Consider the following 18,181-nt stretch of genomic DNA (forward strand, 5'->3'; position numbering starts at 1 on the left):
CGCTGGATTGTACAGACCGATCCATAATCAGCCCACTGAAATTGGGCCTAATTTAGTTTTTGGTTCTCTAGCCCAGTAAGGGCTATGATATAGGCTTTTGAGATGGGCTCTAACCTGCAGCCAGCCCAATGACACCACACATCTCCTGTAGAAAGTTGGGTGCTTTCAAGTCCGCATATTTGGTCTTGGGTTTTGTCAATCTTGTTAAACCAAAACTTAAGCTATTTAGTACCACGGTTTAGTGGTATTTCTCTTCACTTGTAAGTGACTGATCTTAGGTTCGATTCTCTTTAAAGGCTAATTTGAATCACATTATTGCTAGCCTGTTGTGAGAGTTAGCTCATCTCATATCTCTTAGTGTAGACAATATTATTCGTTCAAACAAAAACAAAACACTTAATACTATGTGTACAATTTTGTATATTAATTATATGTTATATTTTTTTAATAGATGAATCCCCGCCGCTTCCAAATCGGGATTTTTTGAATTTTCATGCTCTAAATCGGAATTGCCTCCAAATCTCTACTCCCGCTCCCGTATCCGTACTTCGTAGGTGGAAGTATTTCATACAGGATGAGGTCATGTACGCTCTTCGTCAATACAAGCTTACAGGCTTAGCGTAATTGAGTTCTTTTCTCTTGGTCAACTCTTGCAGCCCTGAATTGTTGACAAGTCAAGGTTCAAAGTCATAAGAAGCTGCTCCATCCCCCTCAAACTCTCTAAGTCTCCACCATCCTGAAATAACAAAGTCAACCAACGGTGCAGCAAATAAAAATGACATAAAGAAAATTAAATGATGTAAAAAGAAGCAACATTTTGCCACATTTGAGCACAATTCTTTAAGAGTGCATTGAGGACCCAACTGAGTTTTACTGCTTCCTTCTTCATCTTCTTCGTTTCCCTCTTCACATACTTCAGCAGCCATGAACTCTGGTGTCCCCACTCCAATAAAATTGAATTGAAATCTAAACACATAATAACCTTCTAAGTAAATAGTTTTCCCTTATTTCAATCAACTTGACAGACCAACAAAATTTGCGTAGGGGCACTCATATTAGATTCAAGTATGATAATTTATGAAGCAATTATTATAGTAACCCAGTGAGCGAGGTGAACATGTCAGTGACAAAATCATAAAAATTTTATTAAAAAAACTCACAAAATACATACTGCTTAAGTCCCAAAGGTGAACATGTCAGTGACAAAATTGATGTTTCTGTTGGCAGTATCAACCGAGGAAGGGTAGAACTTCATGATGTTTCTGTAATTCGATGTGTTGAGGAGGTGGATTTAGTAGAGCCTCTCAAGATCTTCAGGGCACTGCAGGAGATCATAGAGCTTGACCTAGTTTAATTAAAGCAACTTCTATCCCTTCATACTCATCAAATGCTCCGTAATTTCAAAAACTATAAGAGAAACCCAGAAAAACCATTGAAAAAATCTACCAAATACCCAAAAATAGATTCAAAACTGATTAGCGCTTCAACACTGCTGAACATTTTCAATATCCAATTGTGACACAGTGTTGCAAAAAACACATGAAATGTTCATGACAATAATCAAATGACTAATTACTTCCGACTTTGTAGAAATATGACTCCTTGAATTAATTATGTACAAAGTTTACAATATATAGAGTTTAGAGAAAACCCCTATGTGGTAGGAATTAATTACAAGTGATATCACATTCCCTTAAACGGATTAAAACCTGGACTAATTTATCCTATTTTGATAGATTTGGATGGTAATGGTGACCTTTGAATGAAGATCTAAAACATTAATGGTTTTGGTCATGATAAAATATTGTGAAGTGAGCCCAAACACAAATTAGTGCTATATTGAGTTGGTAACTGATTAATGATTAAACATTCTAGTCTCTCCAGAGATTCTAAGTCCTAGGGTTTGGCTAATCAAAATCTTATGTTTGATAATCCACGAATAATATCCTAGAATTAATTAATTAATTAATGGGGTATACTTTATTGAAATTCTAGAACGTCAACATACAAGCGCTGCATCAAAGTCTAATTCCATAAACTGAGAAGAAAAATCAACCTTCCTATTCAAACAACGCGCTCCAACCTACATATATACCTCATCCCAACAAGTTTGTTATTGTTTTCTAATAACATAGAACTAATGGCAGGTGGCTCTATGAGGTCTGCTTTGGTGACCATCTTCATCTTTGCCGTCGTACTTTCTCCAATTTCAACCCCAGAGGCAGCTCGATTCGTTTTTCTAGGTAATTCACATCACCTATATTATTTCATATCTCTGCACCTATTTGTATTTACGAAAATGGAGATTCAAACTTAGATAACCAACATAAGCACATCTGCACGTGTATGAAATGTTGATTCTGTATTTGGTTTGCTTTTCAGATACAACTCCTATATGTCCAGCTTGTGTATGCTGCGCACCGGCACCACAAGGCTCTTGTTGCGATTGTTGTGCTACACCAATTGAAATTCAGTCCCAGGAAGGGTCACCATGATACAGCAAATATGTATACATATACATACCTGGCTTCATGTCACGGTGAAGGAAAAATAATGATCATTTGTATATAGAAAGCTGAACACGGGCTTCCTCTTCTTGGAAACCATGTCCCATCTTGAATAAAACTATATTTTATAACAGATCATGATCCAGTATTTGACATTTTATTGCGGACTAATAAAGGATTGCTGACTGTATATCCCTTGACAAACTTATTTGCTTATCTAAGATTGCAAACCAAACACGGGAAGTAAATATGAGAAGAAACAAAACAGAACTTGCACACAAAAAAATAAGGAGAATGACATAAATGGACCATTTTTTTGTTCTTGGGACCAAAATAGGAAAATCGGGCATGCACACTTTATGCACAAAGTGAAATGACGAAAATACCCACACAAATTGTAAAACTCACAGCTCATTGTGTCATTTTTCTGATTTCGAAGTTGGGGATGTCGAGCAAGAAAGCTGTGGGCTTTTGGGTTTAGCTCAGATGTGTGAGCTTTGATTTTGAAGAGAGGGAAGTCGAGAGAGAGGTGAGAAGAGTGAGATCTAGGTTTTGGGTTGAGATCAGAGCTTTGATTTTGATCACAAGGATGTCCAGAGAGAGGTGAGAAGAGTGAAGTCGAGCTCAGATATGTGAGCTATGTGTGTTATTATTCCATAATCAAACACAACAAATTGTTCCATCCTTAAAGATAGGTTGTTTGTACCATATTTTTTGTTTTGGTTGGAAAGTTCCATTTTTTCCGGCGACTGAAGCTTCGGCAGGCATAGTAAGGTAACGTGTTTAATTCCAAGTTCATATATCAATGATTTAGGGAATATATGGGTTGTTTGTATGACGAATTAATACTTAGAAGTTCAATTAGGGTTTGCGTTTCATGTTGGGGGCTATGAATTGTGGAAAAAACTTTAATTTTGACATGCTAGAATACTGGGTATGTTCCAATTTTTGTTTCAAGGTTCCAATTGCAGAAATTTGTGAAATTTGAAAAAAAAATTCCCATTATTTTTATACGGGTGTGCAAGGCAATAACTTAATATGAGAAGCGGGAGTGTCCACTAGTTATGATGCACGTTCTTGTGCCTTGAAATTTAGCGAGTATGATCACAACATAGGCCCAACCTCATTGAAAAACAAAATCAAGAAAAATGGTTAGAGGTCGTTAAGGGTCATATGTGTCCATAAAATAAGCGATAACAAATTTCATATTTTCCACGTGCACGGTTAAGCGGTGGTTGATATACGTAACATGACTTGCAAACTGTTAATGTAACCTTACATATGTGGTCGTTCTGAATTATGTTTAAAATGTCTTCGATACAGTGGATATTTTCATGAAAATATTCAAAAAATTAGAGAAAAAGGGGGGGGGGGGGGGGGGGGGTGAAGAGACTTGCTCCTGAAAATAAAATAAAATAAAAAATTGGCAAGGAGATCCATGCGCCCCTCAAATTTACTCGTGGGAAGGTATAAATTGTAGCAATCGTGAAAATGATCCACAGCCAAGAATAATATCCTTGTATCTCTTCACGAAATCATAATTTATGACATTCACTAGTCAGGTTTTGCAGGATCGGAATTGTCGTATACAAACTGTCAACTGACACAGACCACTGGTCACTCAGTTATTTATTATAATCTGCCCCTCACCATAACTTTACAATTTACTGAACTTTGTCACTGAAAATTATGCAACCTTCCAAGAATGTCCTCGAGGAGATTAACAGGGGAAATAGGCTCAATGTAGCTTTCGGATTTAGATTGCCTTACCATTTTCTGTTCATAGTTATCGATCAACGTATCTTCGAGTTTGATAAAAGTAACTACGCAGATTATCCGTGATTACGGAGTTTGCTCCAAAACTATTCAATCTTGACCAAGTGGCGAGAACTTGGTTCATCCAAATTGCAAAATTCTAGGGTTTATAAAAGTCATCTCTTAATTGAAAAAGGAAATGAGAGCCAACTCATGATGTTATGTCAAGTTGCACATACAAACTCTGGTAATTGATGTTTTTACAATTAAGTAGTTGCAAGCTTCAATACAAGATAAACTAAAAAAGATTGAAATACAAAAGCATTGGGAAATTCATCTTCTGAACAAAGAACTACCTTGCCAAAGGACTAAGTTCCGTAGTCACATTCATAGAGTAAACAACTGAATCTGTTGATTCAGTCACACGGTTGACATTCGTTCGAGCCAACTCAACTTCCAAACAATCCTTAAGCCCTCTGACTACCTCACTCATGTTTGGCCTTTTGTTGGATGTATTCGACACACAATTCATTGCTAGTTCAACAGCCTTCCAGGCAGAGTTGATTTCATAATCTCCACGTAATCTCGGATCTAGAATAGTTTTGATATCCCCTCTAGCAAGCATGGAGCTAACCCATTGACTTACATGAACCTTCTCCTGTGTTTTGGATATCGCAGGGCGGCAAGTGATGATCTCCAACAGAACAACTCCGAAGCTATAAACATCACTCTTCTCATTGAGCCAACCTGTTGTGTGGTACCTGCAAATCCAGACCAATGTTACTCCAGTGTACCATTTAGAAAGCGTGCATACAAGGTGTACACGCCCATTTTATCATATCTATTCGCTCCTCTTATTTTTTGTGAGTGAACAAAAGGAGAATAATCAAAGCGTAAAAACAAAGGGAGGGCTGCAATCAGAAAAAACTAGAGTATGAAAATCGATATTGACAAAATGAAATAGAGACTTACTCGGGATCAAGGTATCCCGGGGTTCCAGCTACAGCAGTAGACATATGAGTGCCTCCATCAGTTGGGAAAATTCTGGACAGACCAAAATCAGCTAATTTTGCTTGGAAATTTTCGGCTAGCAAAATATTTGTTGTCTTCACATCTCTGTGGACTATGGGTGGCTTGCAACCATTGTGAAGGTACTCCAATCCTACATTTCAAATTCACTCTTTAATTTGTTACGGGAAACAAAATAGGAAAGCGTTGAATAAGTTTGGAATTTTGGATTTTGCCCAAGTTTACTGGGTAACCTTGTGCTGCATCTGTTGCTATTTGGAGTCTACCTTCCCAAGTCAAAACATTTGCATTATTATTCTCACCTGTACAATAGTATTGAAAATAACCATTTTATATTGGTTAAATGTTTCAATAAAACTAGATAAAATTTCAAACTTCAATGTGTTTGCATTGTCAAGTTTCTACCATACCTAGAAGATGCGAGTCCAAATTTCCGTTGGCCATAAATTCATAGATGAGCGCCATGTTGGTACCTTCGTTGCAGTATCCCACAAGACTTGTCAAGTTTCTGTGATGAACTCTGATTAGAAGTTTGACCTGCAATTTAAGATTTAAAGTCATATTTTGTTCGTAGAAATTAGTTCATTAAAGTTTCTGTATCGGTTCTTGGGACATGCCTCTGCTTGAAACTGTTGGTATCCTTGACCTGATGTTGGAGAAAGCATCTTTACAGCTACTTGAGTATCATCGACAAAACCATGGTAAACTTTTCCGAATCCACCTCTGCCAATAATTGTCTGAAAGTTGTTTGTAATCTGCAGGACGTCCAAGTATGTAAACTGTCGTTTTTTGGACTCCAATGAATCAACTTGATTGTTGGGTTGATGTGAAACTGCTGTTACAACTGTTTAAATAGATCATCAAAAGTTTCATAAGCATCAGAACATGTGTTCGTTCTATTTACTTCAGAACATATATTCTGGATTTACCTTCTTGTTTCCTTCCTCTTTTTAGCCACATGAATATAGACACTACAAGTACCACAAGAATAAAAAATCCACCAATTGCTGTTACTATTGGAACAATTATGTTCTTCTTCTTCTTTTTCTTTGTCTCCTCTTTTTTGCATGAATTTTCTGCACATAGGTCTGCATTTTCTCCAACACTAGCATTGACAAGGTTGATGAATATACAGTCGGTATCACAGCGTTTATCAAAGAAATGAAAATTGTAATGAAAAGAAGAGGAAAAGGAAATGTTAAGGCAATATACTAGAAAAATGGTTTTGACCAGAAACAAACCTCAATGATAGCGAACCACTTTTCGATCTTTCAATGAGGTTGGCTGGAACTGAACCGTTGAGCTTGTTTCTTTCTAAGTTACTGCAAAGGAAGAGCAAAGTTATTGATCACCTCATTTTCTACTTAACCATGGAATTTGGAGTAACTATTCCAATCGAAGGTACTTACAGGACTTTCAGGTTTGGCATTTTAGACAGAAATTCAGGTATTGATCCAGTTAAGCTGTTGTTTGATAAATCCCTGAGTTAAGAAAGATTCACACTTTTAGTACCCATTATGAGAAATATATGAACCATTGGGCTTGTGATGATGTGATACTTACAAAGATTGTAACACGGCAAGGTCAGATATATATGAAATTATCTCCCCGGTCAATCCACTCGAGGACAGGTCCCTAAATAAAAGTTCGATAATTTTGTTAATTAACGAAGTTACGATAAAAATCGTTGGTTTCTAAAACAAGAAAGACCTGCTTAAACTTACAAGGATATAATTCTGGGGGAACCGTTGAAGGTACAATTTAGACCTTCCCACATGTAGCCTTCAGGAGTACATGGGTCTCCTTGCCAATCTTTGTCCACTCCATATGTTGACCTTATGTTTGTGATGGCAGATACTAGTATTTTCACAGGCATATTCATGTAGCAGTCAATTTAATAAAGCAAATACACGAATTTAGTGGAAGAAATTGACTAGAAGATGTTGAAATGATTGATTTACCATCATCTGTATTGGTTTCAGATTGTGATAAATCTATCAATGTGTAGATCTCCATGGCGTTGAGAATTGGTGGGAGAGTTGAATTCTCCGTTTGAACAAGTGAGAAACTGTAATTGCCTCCGGTTAAGGCTGAGGGGCTAAACACAGTGATTGTGGATAAGTAAGCCGGGACAAAAGGTCCAAACCAATGATCTCCATTCAACGTGATATTGAATGATCTGGACTGGTTCGCTTTAAGCAGCTGGAGTTCAGCAAAGTGAATGAAGATATAGTATTGAGTACTTGTATCCGGGGCATTCCAATTGAAGTCCATCGTATCACTAGGATCTAGAGGCGTGCTGGCAGATCTCGTTACAATAGATGGTACTTGGTAATCATTGTGACTTTGAGCATCAACGGTAAGCGAGGTAGCTAACTGCGTCCACTTATTCAAGTTGAAGGGTTGCCAAATCCGATCCAAAGCATCATAGGGATACCTTAATTAAGTAAAAGTACTACGTATTGTCAGTATCGGAGCAAATAGAATATAATTAAAACCAGTACTACTGAAATGACCTTACCTGTATGTTTGATTAACTGTTGAACCGACATCTAAGCGAAAGGAAAGTGCCAATGAACCCGTTGGAGTCAGATAAGTAGTGTTTTTCAAAGGCCTTAATTCCAATGATGAAATGAATGGTGTTCCGGTTCCCTTGTTGAGTAAACACACATTTATGTAGTCTAACGTAGGAATGTGAACAACTTCTTTGATGGTACTTAAAGATGCATCAGTAAATGCCACTGAATCCCAGTAACTAGCTCCGATGACAAGATCAAACTTTGGCAGCTTATTTAGGCCGTCATAATTACCATACAGGAAAGCTGCTCGGATTAAATACTTGGTGTTCTTTGTGATGTTTACTTTGTAACAGTTCTTGACCCCCCGAGGAAAGCTCCTGACATAAGCTGCCTGTAGCTGATGAGTAGCTTTGTATGCAGGTGCTACGCTTTTGCTCACACCAGTGCTTATAAAGGTTGCATCTGAAATGTAGTCAATGCCGGTTGTTGACTCGGAGTAGCTAGAATTTGATGGCTGTCCACAGTCCAAGCTGATGAAACCTGAGTGTTCGGAGACGGTAAGTTAGCAACAAGACTGGTGGACAGTTATGAACAAAATTAATAATTTTCAAGTTTTAGATAATCAAATGTTTTACCTGATTGATCATCTTGTGCATGAACTAGAAGTATAAGAGAAAAACAGCAAACGAATACAAATCGAAGGTTTTCCAACATTCCCATTTCTCTCTAAGTTGAGCTTCTAGCATGTTCTCCTTGAATATAGTCTTGCAATATATATTGCCAAAGTAGTAGAATTATTGTAAAAAAAAAAATAGAAAAAAAAAAGGAGATATTATTGGATACTTAGTCAAATTTGTTTGTGATTGTAAAAAGAATTTTTGCATGTGGAGAATTTCCATGGAAATCAACTTGTAGTTCATATATATAATGCCAAAGCAGCAGTGAAATGAGAAATATATTAACAATTAGAGACATAGTCTATTTTCTTTCTCTAGCCCTAATTGGTACGTACTCAGAACTGGTAAATTCAATGGGAAAGGGATCCTCTCCGGATCCCTTCCACCAAATCCTCCCTATCAACTAATATGGGTTCTTGAAATTTGATCAAACGGCTAAAAACAGGAACCCACTTAAGAAGTTATAATAACTTTAGCCGTTTGATCAAATTTCAAAGGTCCCGATTAATTGATGGGGAATATTTGATGGAAGGGATCTAGAGAGGATGCCTTTCCAATTCAATGCTCCTGTCGTGATCAGCACATCCCTTCATTTATGCACACTTGCATGCAAGACACCTAGCTGGCTTTATCTTGACTTTGACGTTACTTAACCATACAAATGAACGAGGACACACTTAAATAAACGTTCACTTGCTATATATCACAATTAAAAGGGAATCCAAAAGTTCAAGTTTACGTAAGTCCTAAGTAGTAATTCTCACTCTAAAAAGTTATCTTGCACTGTTCAAAGAATAATTTTTCCTACATGACTTTTTTTTTGAAGTCATTAACAATTCATATAAGTTTTTGTTCATTTTTTTTCTTTTTTTTTTTGTTATCCAACCATAGCAAAATAACTCATAAAATTTAAGGAAAACTAATGAAAAGGGTTTGAAAACTTTGAGTTTTAACGATAAGGACAAAATAAAGGGTAAAGTCAATAGTACCAGAATTGACTTTTTAGTGTAAAAATGTGGTTTTTCGTTAAAGTGAATAGTATTGGGAGCTTTTCGTTAAAGTTCTCTAAAATTTATGTATCATGTGGTATTTACCAGCACACCTTCTTGATGACATTACTACAAAAAACACTTTGCGCGACGAAATAAGTTTGTTGCGCAAAGTACAAGTTTGCCACGCAAAACCTTACACAAAAAATTTTCGAGCCCGCATGGTTCGTCACGCAAAGCTCGTGAAGATAGGGTTTGTGCGATGAAAATTAATCTTCGTCGCGCCAAGCTACTTTGCACGACAATATACTTCATTGCGCAAAGATTTTTGTTTTTTAGTTTTTTAATTAAATTAAGTTAATTTAATATTTTGCGCGACAAAATATTTTGTCGCGCAAGGTTTTTGACTTTTTTTTTTAATTATTTCGTCGCTCAAGGTTTTTGACTTTTTTTTTTAATTATTTCTCTTATCTCTATTAATTAATGAAACTCTCTTTGTTAACCAAAACAAGGTGAAAAGACTACTTAATCTTCTATCACACAAAAAAATGATGGATAATAATGTAATTTCACAGGTTCAAATTTTACTGTTTTTTATTGAAACCTCACCTACATGTGATGTTGAAATACCTCCACTTTTAAAAATATACAAAATAAAAAATAAATAAAAAAACAAAAACCAAAAACAAAAACCTCTCATTCCCTCCACGTTCTCTCTCTCCCCCTCTCTCATTCTCATTTTCTAAAAAAAAGTATTCATACATACAAAGTATGTAGGCAAATGCTAGTATTAATTTAATTATATTAATTGTTTGCGTGATGAAATATTTGGTGGCACAAAATTTTTCAAATTTTACATTTTTAATTTAATTTAATTGTATGTTTTTTAATTACTTTAATTTAAATTGACATATTCAAAGTAAAATTACATATGAAAAATAGTGATCGAATTATTATGGTGCTAATTTGGGGGGGGGGGGGTTTGGGGGATATGGTTGGATAGAATCCTAATCCTCAACTTTGGTCGTCAAAGTCTCGACGATTTTTACAAAAAAAAAAAAAGTCAAATAACCAAAAAACAACATAAAATAATACCAAAAAATTGGCATAATCTCCCCTAAAATTGGTACACCCCAAATTCGACCCCAAACTCCACCCCTCACCCTATACTCGACCCTAAACCCCGCACCAAACTCAAAATTAATTCCAAAAACACATTAATGAAAAAAAATTAAAATTTGAGGAGAATATACCTTTTGGCAAGATTGAGAGTGGGTGAGAATGAGAGGGAGGAGTGAGTGAGAGAATTAGAGGAGATAGTGAGAGAGAGATGAGAGAGTGAGTGAGAGTGAGAGATAGTGAAGAGAGAGAAGAGAAATTAAGTGAGAGGAGTGAGTGTGAGAGAGGGTCGGATTTGGGGGGAGGGAAAGAGAGAGGAGAGGTAAGAGAATAGAGAAAGACATTGAGAAAATTGTGGAGGAGTTATTTTGGTTTTAAAAACCATATCACTTTGCGTGACGAAGGATACGAGTTTGCGTGATGAAATATTAGTCATGTAAAGTCTTAAATAATATATTTCTTTTTTAATTCCTGCGTCCCATTTTTGGTGCCTGCCCAAATTTTTAGAGTTTTGCACGACGAAGTGTTGGTCACACAAAGACAAATTGTTGGTCGTGCAAAGTCTTAAAAAAAATTCTTGCATCCAATTTTTCGCTCCCGCCCAAATTTAAGGTTTTTATGCGATGAAATATTAGTTCGTCTTGCAAAATTTATAAAAATAATTTTATTTTACAACTTAAAATATAAGTAAATTAAAATAAATAAAGTTTAGGCGATCAATTGTAAGATCCCACATCGCCCAAGGAAGTGATCCTTATATGTATATTCTTATCCCTACCTAGTGCGAGGCTTTTTGGGAGCTCACGTGCTTCGGGTTCCATGGGAACTCCAAAGTTAAGTGAGTAGCATGCGAGAGCACTCCCATGATGAGTGACCCACTAGGAAGTTCTTGTGTGAGTTCCCAGAAATAAAATCGTGAGGGCGTGGTCGGGGCCCAAAGCAGACAATATCGTGCTACGGTGGTGGAGCGGGCTCAGGATATGGTGGACCCTGGGGCGGGATGTGACAAAATGTGTATTCGTTGAGCAAAGAAAATAATAAAAAATAAAGAAATAATTTAGTTTAACAATATAAAATATAAAAATAAAAAAATAAGTAAATAAGGTTTAGGCGACAAAATATTGATATTTGTCATGCAAAGTTTTTAAAAAATAATAAAAACTTATGAAAATAACTATATTTTAAATTTTATAATATAAATTAAATAAAAAACGAAAATAAACTGGTTTAGGCGACGAAATATTTGGATTACGAAGCGCAAAGATTTAAAAAAATAATTTTTTTATTATTTATTTTTGTAAAGACTTTGAGCGATGAAGTTTAAAGTTTCGTCGCGCAAAGTGATTTTGTGTGACGAAGTGCGTTTCGTCTTGCAAAATTTCATCGCGCAAGACTTTGCGCGACGAAGTTTAAAATTTCATCGTGCAAAGTCACTTTATGTGATGATGTGTGTTTCGTCGCGCAACAGGTTTTTTTTTTTACTAGTGTGGGAATAACCTATATATAACATATGTATACTGTCCCAATGGCTTTCCGTGTCAATAAAATAAAGACATGTATAAATTTTTATCCACATATTCTTGTTTTGTTGAGAAAGAATGTCGTGCGACGGTGTACCCTGATACCATATAAGCTTTTCTCCGAACTAAGTGTCCAACTCTTACTCATTATATAAATAAACGCACGCACCTTAACCTCATATACGTATTTAGAGTACTCCAAACCATATTTACCTTTAGTTTGACTTAAGCTCAACACGTTAGAGAGTAAGTCTAAGTCAATGGCTAACCAATTGCTAGGAAATACATTAGAAAAGTACTACAACTTCAGAAAAAAGATATAAATAATAACGAGCATATTATTAATTAGGATAGACAAGAACAAAGAAGAAGAATATTTGTGGTAAATCATTTAAAATTATATCGATTAATATAAATTCAGAATAATATTTTGTGGACTTGGTCAGTTCCTTATAAAATGATGCCTAATGCCTATGATTCAAGCAAGATTGATTAGCCTTTTGAGATGGCCAATTGTCCAAATCATTTTCACACTTTTTTTTTTCCAATATGTAATTCCACCCCACCCCCACACCCCCCCCCCCCACCCCCCCCCCCCACCCCCTCTTTAATTTTACGAGGTTTGTAATTTCAACCAATGAGGTGGTAGGTGGCCAATTTCATTTCTGCTTTTATAAATTATATACACAACTGTCAGCATAAAAGTCTCAAGTCAAATTCCTGACTTATAAATATAGGCTTATTCTATTAACATTTCACATATTGTTGATTAAATCTACATACTTAATACATCACACATTTGCTTTTTCAATTAAAAATTATCTTAATACATCCCAAATACTTTTTGATAATACCCTTACACCCCACTTTTTCATACACCTAATTTTCCACATACACCACATATTCTTCAAACCCCGGTACCATATAAGCTTTTCTCCCAACTAAGTGTCCAACTCTTATTCATTATATAAATAAACGCACGCACCTTAACCTCATATACGTATTTAGAGTACTCCAAACCATATTTACCTTCCGTTTGACTTAAGCTCAACACGTTAGAGAGTAAGTCTAAGTCAATGGCTAACCAATTGCTAGGAAATTCATTAGAAAAGTACTACAACTTCAGAAAAAAGATATAAACAATAACGAGCATATTATTAATTAGGATAGATAAGAACAAAGAAGAAGAATATTTGTGGTAGATCATTTAAAATTATATCGATTAATATAAATTCAAAATAATATTTTGTGGACTTGGTCAGTTCCTTGTAAAATGGTACCTAATGCCTATGATTTAAGCAAGATTGATTAGCCTTTTGAGATGGCCAATTGTCCAAATCATTTTCACACTTTTTTTTCCCAATATGTAATTTGCCCCCCCTAATTTTATGAGGTTTGTAATTTCAATCAATGAGGTGGTAAAAGCTGTTATGTAGGCCCATAGTGCATCATTTAATTTCAAAATCTAGTCTTTGCGAGTGGAGCTGACTGTTTTCTCCAAAATACGCTTTATTTCCCTGTTTGAAACATCAACCTGCCCTGATGTTTATGGATGATAAGGAGTGGTAACACGATGAGTTATCCCATATTTTGCAAGCAACGCAGCAAACTGTTTATTAATAAAATACTTTCCCCCATCACTAAGTATAACTCGCGGGATTCCAAACCGTGGAAAAATAACCCTTTGGAGGAATTTTAGAACCACTGATCCTTGATTGGTTGGTGTTGAAATTGCCTCGACCCACTTAGAAACATACTCACAAGCCACTAAAATATACCGATTGCCATGTGATGATGGGAATGGTCCCATAAAATCAATGCCCCAAACATCAAATAATTCAACAACCATAATACCATGTTGTGGCATTTCATTCCTCTTGGACTGATTGCCCACACGTTGACACTTATCACAAGCCTTGCACCATTTGTTTGTATCCTTGAAAATGGATGGCCAAAACAAACCACTTTGCAATATTTTTTTCGGCTGTCCGCTTGGGCCCAAAATGTCCACCACATGCATAGTGATGGGCGAATTTCAATACACTTTGCTGCTCATTTTTAGGAATACAACGCCTTATAATCTGATCTGGACAATATTTGTATAAATAAGGCTCATCCCAAAAATAATGTTTAACATCTGCTAAAAACTTCTTTTTCTGCTGAAAAGAAAAATTAGGAAGTAACACTCCTTTTGCCAAATAATTCACCAAATCAGCAAACCATGGAGTATTGTTGTGAACAGCGTAAAGTTGTTCATCTAGGAAGCTTTCACTTAGTGGGAGTGAATCTTCTTCAGCAGTAGTTGGAAGAATTAATCTGGATAAATGGTCAGCCACCACATTTTCACTACCCTTTTTATCTTTAATCTCCAAATCAAATTCTTGAAGCAAAAGAACCCAACGAATTAATCTTGGCTTGGCATCTTTCTTAGACAACAAATATTTAAGGGCAGCATGATCAGCATAAATAATCACCTTAGCTCCAACCAAATAAGACCGAAACTTCTCTAAAGCAAACACAACTGTCAACAATTCCTTCTCTGTGGTTGTATAGTTGAGCTGTGCATCATTAAGAGTACGGTTGACATAATAGATGACATGGGGAAACTTGCCTTTACGCTGCCCTAAAACTGCACCAATGGCATAATCTGAAGCATCACACATCAACTCAAACGGTAAGCTCCAATCTGGGGCTGCAATAATAGGGGCTGAAGTTAGAGGTGTCTTCAACTTGTTGAAAGCCTCTAAACACTCCGCATCAAAATTAAAAATTACATCCTTAGCCAATAAATTACACAAAAGATGACTAATCTTGGAGAAATCCTTGATGAATCGTCGATAAAAACCTGCATGCCCAAGAAAGGATCTCACACTCTTAACTGTAGTGGGAGGGGGTAGTTTGGCAATAACATCAATCTTGGCCTTATCAACTTCTATTCCCTTGCTGGAAACTAAGTGGTTGAGAACAATACCTTGCTTAACCATAAAGTGGCATTTTCCCCAATTTAATACCAAATTTGTCACCTCACACCGTTGTAAGACCAAAGACAAATTCTACAAGCATTGATCAAATGAATCCCCAAATACTGAAAAATCATCCATAAATACTTCCACAATCTGCTCAACTAAACCAGAGAAAATACTCATTATACAACGTTGAAAAGTAGTTGGTGCATTACATAACCCAAACGGCATCCGTCTGTAAACAAAAGTTCCAAAAGGGCAAGTAAATGTTGTTTTCTCCTGATCCTCCGGTGCAATTGGAATCTGATTGTAACCGGAATAACCATCTAAGAAACAATAAAATGCCCGACCAACCAACCTCTCCAACATTTGATCAATAAAAGGCAAAGGAAAATGATCTTTTCTGGTTGCTGAATTAGGCTTCTTATAATCAACACACATGTGCCAGCCAGTAGTTGAACATGTAGGAATCAGCTCATTGTTATCATTCTTGACTACTGTAATTCCAGTACGCTTAGGCACAACCTGTATAGGACTTACCCATTGACTGTCGGAAATTGGGTAAATCATACCGGCGTCAAGAAGTTTCATTACTTCAGTTCAAACCACTTCCTTCATGATTGGATTAAGGCGCCTTTGTGCATCAACTGTGGGTTTTATGCCTTCTTCCATCAAAATTCTATGCATACAAATAGCTGGGCTGATTCCCTTGATATCTGTAATAGTCCACCCCAATGTATCCTGATATTTACGCAACATTCTAAGCAATTTCTCCTCTTCAGAATGTGTCAAGTCGATGGCAATAATAACAAGCAGTGTCTGGGCAGCCCCTAAATACACATATTTCAAGTGTTCAGGCAAAGGTTTTAACTCCAATTTTGGCGGCTATAATTTGGACAGTTTTAATAGCTGTTTTAGCTTCCCCAAACTTTCATAAACATGTCTCCATTTAGGCAAAAATCTAGGCACGCTGTCTAGAGCTTGGACAAATTCTAGGATGTCTTCATCATTTGTTTCTACATCAAAAATCCCATATAGAACCTACTGCAATGGATCTATTATCAACTGAGTCATATAATTTGCCTAAACACACTCATCCAAAACATCAACACGCAGACAATCAAGCTTTTCTGCTGGCTGTTTAGCTGCGTCAAATAAATTAAAAACCACTGATTGATCTTGGACCTTTTGTGTTAAAGTTCCCACTTCCACATCAATTAATGTTCTTGTTGTTACCATAAATGGTCTGCCCAAAATAATTGGAGTTTGTAAATCTTCATCCATGTCCAACACAACGAAATCCGCTGGCAAATAGAGATTGTCAACTTTGATGATCAAATCTTCAATGATGCCCCTTGGATATGCAATTGACCAGTCAGCTGATTGTAGAATCACTGACATAGGATTTAGCTCTCCTTGACCCACCCGCTGAAAAACAAAATAGGGCATTAAATAAATACTTGCACCTAAATCAATTAAACCACATTTAAAATCAGAATTTCCAGTAGTGCAAGAAATAGTGAAACTCCCTGGATCTTTCTTTTTCGGAGGCAGTTTGTGCAGTAAAACTACACTACATTGTTCAGCGAGAATCACTTTTTCATAGTCCACGATCTTTCTCTTGTGTGTGCATACATCCTTAAAAAATTTGGCATAAGATGGAATCTTCTGAATAGCATCCAACAATGGTAGATTAGTCTGAACATTGGCTAATGTTTGCATGAAATCTCTTAATTGCTGATCTTTGAGTTGTGGTTGTAACCTTTAAGGATAGGGAAGAGGAGGATCATAAACACGCTCCGGTTTCTGTACAGGGGCAGGTTCTGGGCTGTTCAAAATCTGTCCAAAAAGGGTTTCAGAAGTTGTTTCTGCAGTTGCAGAAACTGGGTTGTGAATTTCGACAGCTTTGTCCTTGTCGTCAATTTTTTCTTTATCACAATTGTCATAACTTTTTCCACTGTGCAAAGCTCTCACTGCATTGCAATCTGCTGTACCCCTTGGATTAGGCACTATTTGACTAAGAAACTTCCCTTTTTCTCTTTCTGTAATATTACCTGCTAGCTGCCCAAATTGCCTCTCCAATTTAGTTATGGAAGCTTGCATATTCTGCATGTTTTGATTCATTGTCTATTGTATCTTTTGCATGTTCTGGTTGCTTTGCTCAATACTGATGCGAGTGGCATCTGCCAACTTGTCAATTGCAATTTCCCAAGAAGCTTTTGCTGGTGCAGCAGGTTGCTGGACTGGTGGTGGAAATGGAGGTTTAACTTGCTGCTCACTACCCCATTTTAAATTTGGGTGATCTCACCAACCTGGATTATAAAAATTTGAATAAACATCATTTCTTTGCCTTGGATAATTGTTGAATGCATTAACCTGTTCTGCAACAAAATCTGGATATGCATCTCTCTATGGACAGCTCATAAAATCATGTGTGGGTTGGCGGCAAATTGCACAACATACTGCTTCAGGTTGTTGGACAACCACTTGCTGAACTGGTGCTGAAATTTTCTGCAATATCATGTCAAATTTTGCATCAAAATTATCTATTTTTCTCTCAATCTTTTCAATTTGAGCAGATACATGTGGAGACCCCATTGATATTTCAAAAACGCTTCTATTTTGTGTTTGATCCCCTGCCCATTGTTGAGATTCAGATGCCATGTTGTCAAACAATTGATAGGCTTCATATGCATTTTTAGTTGAATATGAACCTCCTGATAAGGCATGAACATGATTCTTAGTGTTTGAATTTAATCCTCTAAAGAATATCCCCATCTGTGTGTCTCCATCAATGCCTGCATGTGGACATTTTCTAAACAGCTCCTTAAAATGTTATCATGCCTCGTGAAACTCTTCATTAGGCTTTTGTGCAAAAGATAAAATTTGAGTCCTCATTTCAACAGTTTTTTAGGCTGGATAATATTTGTTAAGAAATTTGTCACTCATCTGTGCCCAAGAAGTGATACTGGCAGATGGTAGTGTAAGCATCCATGTTCTTGCCTTATCTTTCAATGAATAAGGAAACAAACGAAGTTTGATTGACTCTGCAGTAAACCCCATCACTATAATATTCTTGCACCCCATTAAAAACTCTGTGATA

General features: G+C 36.4%; 1 protein-coding gene and 1 long non-coding RNA gene across 2 annotated transcripts; both read right to left on the minus strand.

Annotated features, from left to right (window-relative positions):
- Positions 1 to 423: 423 nt before the first annotated feature.
- LOC125479415 lies at positions 424 to 2,136 on the minus strand. The gene is made up of 3 exons (XR_007259976.1): positions 1,172 to 2,136; positions 865 to 966; positions 424 to 736 (listed from the first exon to the last, which is right to left on the minus strand). It is a non-coding gene; the product is annotated as an uncharacterized LOC125479415 (long non-coding RNA).
- A 2,345-nt stretch (positions 2,137 to 4,481) lies between these two features.
- LOC125479414 (LRR receptor-like serine/threonine-protein kinase IOS1) lies at positions 4,482 to 8,599 on the minus strand. The gene is made up of 13 exons (XM_048588658.1): positions 8,446 to 8,599; positions 7,813 to 8,350; positions 7,253 to 7,728; positions 7,016 to 7,148; positions 6,855 to 6,926; positions 6,701 to 6,772; positions 6,533 to 6,613; positions 6,221 to 6,396; positions 5,909 to 6,135; positions 5,702 to 5,828; positions 5,525 to 5,593; positions 5,235 to 5,424; positions 4,482 to 5,023 (listed from the first exon to the last, which is right to left on the minus strand). Exons 1-13 carry the CDS (start codon positions 8,528 to 8,530, stop codon positions 4,615 to 4,617), a joined length of 2,655 nt encoding a protein of 884 aa, XP_048444615.1. The 5' UTR covers positions 8,531 to 8,599; the 3' UTR covers positions 4,482 to 4,614.
- Positions 8,600 to 18,181: the final 9,582 nt, after the last annotated feature.

The sequence above is a fragment of a genome, unplaced genomic scaffold (genome assembly GCF_019419815.1).
Source record: "Pyrus x bretschneideri cultivar Hongxiangsu unplaced genomic scaffold, Pyrus_bretschneideri_v1 Contig288, whole genome shotgun sequence".
Taxonomy (NCBI): domain Eukaryota; kingdom Viridiplantae; phylum Streptophyta; class Magnoliopsida; order Rosales; family Rosaceae; genus Pyrus; species Pyrus x bretschneideri.

Excerpts from the sequence above, each read along its gene's own strand:
- LOC125479414 (XM_048588658.1), bottom strand. The coding sequence starts at position 8,530 with ATGGGAATGTTGGAAAACCTTCGATTTGTATTCGTTTGCTGTTTTTCT. Across the intron at positions 6,927-7,015 it reads TCCCCCAGAATTATATCCTT|GGACCTGTCCTCGAGTGGAT; the intron begins GTAAGTTTAAGC and ends ACTTTTATTTAG. Across the intron at positions 5,594-5,701 it reads TTTGGACTCGCATCTTCTAG|GTGAGAATAATAATGCAAAT; the intron begins GTATGGTAGAAA and ends ACTATTGTACAG.